Below are 6670 nucleotides of genomic sequence, written 5' to 3'. Positions count from 1 at the left end.
GAGGGCAGGTGTGTGAAGAGGTCTGGACACAGAGAATGGCCGACACCCTGTTTCCGGGCAACTGGTGGCCTGGCCCTTCCCCCCTGCAAGGTGAGAGCTAAAGGGTTGGCGAACAAAGGAATCCGGTGACCTCCTGGCCCGGGAAAGGGACAAAGCCCAGAGGAGGAGGGGCTGGAGGGAGTTTCAGTTTGGGGCTGGCTGGGTCATGGAGTGAAGGGCAGACGTGGTTGTCTGGCTCACTGCCCCCCAGAATGGACCCAGCTGAGGGGTCCTGTTCTCTGCACCTGCAAGCTCTGTGTTAGACCATGTTCCTGTCGTCTAATAAACCTTCTGTGTTACTGGCTGGCTGAGAGTCACGTCTGACTGCGGAGTTGCAGGGCAGGACCCTCTGGCTTCCCCAGGAGCCCTGCCTGAGCGGACTCGCTGGGGGAAGCACACGGAGGGGCAGAGGATGCTGAATGCTCCGAGGTCAGACCCAGGAAGGTGGAAGCTGGGTGAGCTGTGTGTCCTGCAGACAGGCTGCTCACAGGAAGGAGACTTCCCCAGAGTCCTGCCTGGCTTCATAGGGAGCAGTTCCAGAGCATCGCCCAGGGACTCTGTGACAGGCTGTCCCTCTGAGAGCCCGGTGCCCCTGCAGGCAGCCTTGCCCCCAGCATGAAACCCAGGCACCCCTGAGCTGGCTGGAACGAACGCACACCGACGGGCCCGACTCTGGACAGGACCTGGTACTGATCGGTGCTTTAGACCAAAAGCGCTAAGACACTTGCTGGTTTCTCTGAGCAAATTGTGCCCGAGTTTTCCAGGTCCAAACTGAAAGGCAATGAAATCCTATTGTTGGGGAGATTGGAACAGCACAGCTGCAGAGGAATTAACTTTACTTCAAAGCAGATCATAGAAGCAATAAATACACATGTCAACAAGCGAACAGGTCACACCTCCATGGAGTTTTCCACCAGCCCCAAGTCACTTTGGGCTGGGTGGGACCTTGCCGCTTTCAAGTCATCCAGAAGGAGTGATACTAAACCTCTGTTCCCCTCCCAACAGGCGGAGTGGGCCACGTATGTAACGCTCCCCCGTTTCTTGGCCCAGGAAGAGGACGCTAGGCTCCACACCCCCCCCAGACGCACAGCGCCACAGAGAGGCCACTGGGTCAGTGCGGCCCGTTTCAAACTTAAATTAAAATATATAGAGACAATAAATAAATACTGGAAAACTGCTCCAGGCATAGACTTCCTACAACAAAGGCAGGATGGTAGCTCCTGGATAGCCGGGCATGGTGCTCCTTACAGGGGAGCAGGAAACTTTTCTCCGAAATATAGACAACCGTTCAGATTACAGACAAACTGTGTTTGCAAACTTCCAGCGGCGGTGAGAGTTCTCAGGCCTCAGGATTCTGCTCCTTGCTAGAAGGACAGCGAGGAGGATATGTCCTGGCACCAGGTAAAGTCCTTGGTGCGTTTTCTCTCAGGGGAAGAACGGGTGGGAATGAAAATTCTGACATTCAGAGCAGCGGGCCAGAGGTCGTGCTCTGAAGCTGACTCACGGGAGAACCTAGCACACAGACGTCCTGTTCTAGGCTTTCAGTCAGCTCGTGATGCAGCCGTTCTCCTCTAGCAGCGCTGAATGTGATCCAGATGTTTGACGATGCTGTGCAGGCACTTCTGGAGCCGGTCCAGCGCCACCACGGCGGCCGTGTAAGGAGAGGTCGTCAGCAGCTCGGTCAGATTCCCCAGGGCGTCCAGGTTAGAGGATTTGTGGACGGTGCAACCGAGGTGAGAACCCAAGGTCTGGATCAGACTCCGGAGGTTCTCTATGTCGTTGAAGATTTGTGCTACTGGCATGTTTTCCATGGGCAGGCTGGGGAGGATCCTCTGGAATATCTGCAAGGTCTCGTCCATGGAGTCTAAGCTCTCCAAAGGTCGCTCTCCGGGGATGAAGTCAAGCCCATTTATCTTCAAGTTCAGAGGGAAGAGCTGCATGGAGGAGAAGGCTAGTTAGCCGCGCTAGCGCAGGGCTGCCCTCTCTTCTCTACAGGGGCTGTTTGGCTAAGGACTGTGGCACTTCTACGCTCCAGGGATCAGCCCCGGCAGCTCAGACAGCTCTAGAAAGGTCTGCATGCTCTTCCTTGGGACATGTCAAACAAGGCCATCACAAAGGCGTTGGGAAGGACACGCCAGCAGCCGAGGAACGGATGGGCCCCTTTGCTATGCTGCCTTTGAAGGCACTCTCTGCAGCATGTGTGATGTGGGGCGGGAGGAGGAAACACATGTGCCATGTGTCTAGGTCACAAACAGGGGCTTGCTCTAACTGCCTCCTGATGCCTCCTGCCCTGGCTTCAACCAGAGAGTTACCTGGTGGGATTCCCCCAAGCAGAGGCAGATTACGGTTTCATGGGGCCCTTGGCCAGAGCAAGGGGGGGGGTCCTCCTTACCCCTTCCATCTGCGGTCTCACCCCATTCTGCCCCCCCACCACTGCGGCTCCACAACCACTTTGCTCCTTTCTGCTTCCCCGCCCCCAGACCAGAGAAGCTCTTTCCCCACCATCACTGCCCCAGGGCTGCAGCGGGGAGTGAGAGCCCTGAGGCCGTGGCAGTGAGCGAGAGCACCTCCAATCCCGGGGCCAAGGCCGGGCTCCGGGCACTGCGGCTTCCCCTGACCCACCCACACGGTGCTCCTGCCAGGGCTCCGGGCTTCCTCTGCCCAGCAGTGGATTTTTTCCAGGGCCCCACTATTGGCCGGGGACCCTGGGCATGGGCCCCGTTGGCCCATTGGCTAATCCGCCACTGCCCCCAGGTAGGAATGCAGCATGGTGGGCCGTGTCGGGGCATACAGTGGCAAAGTCAAGTGAGAGTTCACAGCACCTGGCAGGAAATGGCTCACTTTGGGGCTGCAGGAAGGACGGGCAGTTAAACCACAGAGCCTGGGAGCTGGCTCCTTCTTGCCTCTCTGCCACTGTCATGTGACCATCCTTGGGCACCTCCTAACCTGCTCAGTGAGTGCCAGGGGCTTGGAGCATCGAGAGCCTTTGATGGGAGGTCTGAGGCACGCACGGAGATCCCTGGAGCAGTGCCTCGGGGGAGAACTCACCTGGACAGCCAGCCTAGGCCTGGGCCCCTCCGTGCTAGGGAGGAGAGGCGCTGAAGGGTTTGGAGCAGAAGGCAGATGATGGAAGTAGCACATACTAGGAAGTATGTGTGTGTTCTCTGGCTCAGAGATAAGGACAGCAGCCAGGATGTGACACCCCAGCTGCCTGTGCTCAGCAGAGGGGAGTGAAGGGCTGTCCCAGGGAGCAAGGGAGATTTATACTGACCCTCGGGGAAGGCTCCCTTCCAGCAAGCTCAGGGACAGTGGAACTGTCCCCCAGGGGAAGGGACTCAGGGCGGGGTGGGCAGTTACAGACTCGTCGACCTGGCACCCGCAGTCATCTCCAGCTTTGATTCCCTGGGCCGGATGCTCAGCTGGTGGGGCCCACTAGCTTCTCTAGCTACCACCAGCAGAGGTCCTGGCCCCAGGAGCCTGTTCGTGCCCCGAGGGTGAAATACAGCAGTGCCGGGAGAGGAATCGTTCTGTGAGCTGACCCGATCGCCCCACTGATCCTCCACCCAGCTCGCCCCGACGTACCTGGTGCTCCTGGATCCGGGCTATGATGGTTCGTGTGAGGTTTTTGGTGTCGGCCTTGACCTTGTCGATTTTCACCGGCCGGCTGTAGAAGAGAGGCAGCCAAAACCAGAGCAGCCCACAGAGCGGCAGGCTGGGACACCGCATTTTCCTCCCACCTCCTTTGCTAAGGCCCTAAACAGGCAAGAGCGATGCAAGTTAAACAGGTGTTTGCAGACTCCCAGAGACATGGCCTCCCAGGAGGTCTGAGAGCTGTGGGGTGCTGCCCCATGCTGGGGCTGCCCTCCTCTCCAATGGGGCACCAGGCCATCAGATGAAGGAGCAACCCCCACAAATCTTCTTCTGGCTCTCAGCTGGGTCTTTTAACCAAGCCCTGGAGCCTGTGCCAGTCGAGCCAGGGGTCCCAGCTGCTGACGAGGCACCTGGGGGCGTTGCATTGCACAGGCACGTGCAGGCCGTCTGCACCCCCAGGGGTTAAAGCAGCGTGACACAGGACGGGGAGGTGAAGGCCTGCAGCATGGTCTGTGCAACACACCTTACACTCGCAGCTCTCCATGGGAGTGTGGAGCAAACGTATGAGTGATTTGGGCTGCACCTACCCGAGATCGGGGCCTCTGGGGCTGGGGGCTGCGCATCCCCGGGGAGAGACAGGCTCTCCCCAAAGAGCTGCCAGGCTGGCTAGCCAGGGGGTGGGATAGAGAGGAGTTGCTAGGCCATAGCCCTGATGGGGAGTGGAGGGATTAAATGGCTCCCCCATGCTCCCAGGGGCAGGGTGTGTCAGAGCTGGGACCTGAACCAAGAGCTCCTGACCCCAGTCCAGCCGTCAGCCACAAGCCCACCCTTCACAGCAGTGCTTTGACCCCAAGCTGTGCTCAGGCAGAGAGCGACTCCCTTCCGCTCCCATGTCCTCATCTTACCCTCTCGCGGGCTTGGCGGCTGCCTGGGCACCCCTCCCCCCTCGCTGTGCATTCTTTTCTCGTTCGCTGGTGGCCACAGGCCCGTGCGGCTCTGCACCGTGCATGATGTGTCAAGGTTTCGGTTTGAGATTCCTGGCAGGGCTCCCTGCCCTGTGGCCTGCAAAGGCTCGGGCTGAGATTCCCGGCAGGACTGCCTCTTGCTGAAGAAGTGGTGGCCAGCAATCGAGTATGCACCCGGGGCCCCGGCAGGCTTGTGTCGGGGTTGTTGCTAGCCTGTGCCAGGGTCTATGCTGCCACATCTGCACTGCCATGGGCATTGCACTAGCTGGGTTAAAGCGGGTCGAGAGGCCCTTGGCTCGCAAAGCTGGACAGAGCTGCCTGGGGGCCTGGCGAGGTCCTGTCTCTACTGTGCAGGCAGGCGCCATGAGGTCAGGCAGTAACATCACCTCCGCTGTACAGGTGGGGAGCTGAGTTTAACCGACTTGCCCAGGGCCAGACCCCAGATCTCCCTCATCCAGCCCAACACCTCCACCACCAGACCTTCCCCTTGGCAAGGGGACCACGTGGTGTGGAGCAGAAAGGTCGGGCGCATGGGCAGTCAAGACAAGGGGGACACAAGGCCAGGGGGACGTGCGGCCACTGGACCCCAGCACCTGGCTTAATCAGGCACCTTTCCCCTAGCAGGAATAAACCAGGCCTGACAGTGAAACACAACTGGCTCACCGTCTGCAGCCAGGGCTTCTCACAGCCCCAGCATCTCTGTGTGGGGAGAAGCAGAGCAAGGGACCTGGTGCAGAGAGCCAGTTAGCACAGTGCTCTGGGCCTGGGCAGGGACACTGGTTTTATACCTGGCCAGGTAAAGTCCCCTGGCAGCTTGGCAGGGCTGAGATAGACCCCAGTGTCCTGCTGACAGCCCCTCTGCACCCCCCAGGCCTCACGCTAAGCTAGCTCCCGACTCCCCCCAGCATGGGTGAGAGGAGACTCCGGCTCCCCTGGGACCTCTTGATCCCAAGCCGCCTTCCAGACCTGGCTGTGTGGCACTGGGCCCCTAGCTCACTATTAGCCTCCCCCACCTGGTCACTTTCCTTGACCCTTTTCTCCCATCTTCCTCCCTGTCTCTCCTGCTTCCTCCCTTGCCCTGAGCTGCGGCTTCTCAAGACCCCCTTGGGAGCCCCCTGTCCAGCGGGGCTTCAGATCACCAGGACTATGGGGCTCCTTCCCCACACCTCCTTGGTAGGGGTGAATACTGTCTTGCCCTACATGATACACCCCCCCGCCCCCCCCCCGACAGCCCCATTAACACAAAAGTGCCACCTGGCACTCTCCCTGCACAGACCTCCGAGCCTCAGTCCCATTTTGCAGCAGGGGAAACTGAGGCACAGACCGGGGCTATGGCTGGCAGAGCCAGGCAGGGAACCCAGCTCCCCCGAGCCCCTGCCCTACCCACGGGGCCACCGTCCACCCCCGCCTGGCAGCTTTTAAACTCCATGGCCCCAGAGAGGCTCCTTCCCCGTCCCCAGCCAGGGCAGAAGCGCTGGGCTCCCGCTGCCTTCCCCCTGTCGGGGCTGGGGCAGAGCAGGGCAACCCCCAGCTGAGCTGCGGCGGGGGGCCAGCCTGGGGCCCAGCGCCCCGGGCGGGACGGAGGGGAAGGGAAGGGGGCCCCCACCTTACCTCCCGGCTCCCTTCGCCCTCCGCGCTGCGCTGGCTCCATGTCGGGCCGGGCCGGCTTATATAGAGCCGCGGCAGCATTGCACAAGGGTTACTCATCGCACCCCTCCTCCGCTTCGCCCGGCGCTGCAGAGCGAGAGAAGAGCCGGGCCGGCGGCAGCGCGGGGCGCCCCGGCCGTCCCACCCCCTCCGCCGCCCCCCGACAGCCCGCGGGCCGCGCGGGGGGCAGACGCGAACCCCGGGGTCGCCCCGCCGGCTGCTGCTGCTGTCACTTGATCAGATCGCGTTAATGTAACTTCTCCCCTTCGACTTCCCGCTTCCTCTCGCCTTGTGTACGATAAAGGTGTCCCTGTGGAAATATCCCCGCTATCTATGCCCATCCGTCCCCCACCCATCCCTCCCCGCACGCCCTCGATCTATCCCCATCCCCCCTCTATCCATCCGTCCCTGCACCCCTCGAACTATCC

At 60.8% G+C, this 6670-nt stretch overlaps 1 protein-coding gene across 1 annotated transcript; it reads right to left on the bottom strand.

Annotated features, from left to right (window-relative positions):
• Positions 1 to 867: 867 nt before the first annotated feature.
• Positions 868 to 6237, bottom strand: LEP (leptin). The gene is made up of 3 exons (XM_073332325.1): positions 6207 to 6237; positions 3622 to 3792; positions 868 to 1973 (listed from the first exon to the last, which is right to left on the bottom strand). Exons 2-3 carry the CDS (start codon positions 3763 to 3765, stop codon positions 1611 to 1613), a joined length of 507 nt encoding a protein of 168 aa, XP_073188426.1. The 5' UTR covers positions 3766 to 3792; positions 6207 to 6237; the 3' UTR covers positions 868 to 1610.
• Positions 6238 to 6670: the final 433 nt, after the last annotated feature.

Source organism: Lepidochelys kempii, chromosome 1 (assembly GCF_965140285.1).
Source record: "Lepidochelys kempii isolate rLepKem1 chromosome 1, rLepKem1.hap1, whole genome shotgun sequence".
NCBI lineage: Eukaryota > Metazoa > Chordata > Testudines > Cheloniidae > Lepidochelys > Lepidochelys kempii.
The sequence above is the reverse complement of the archived record's forward strand: the minus strand, read 5'-3'. Positions and strand labels throughout refer to the sequence as shown.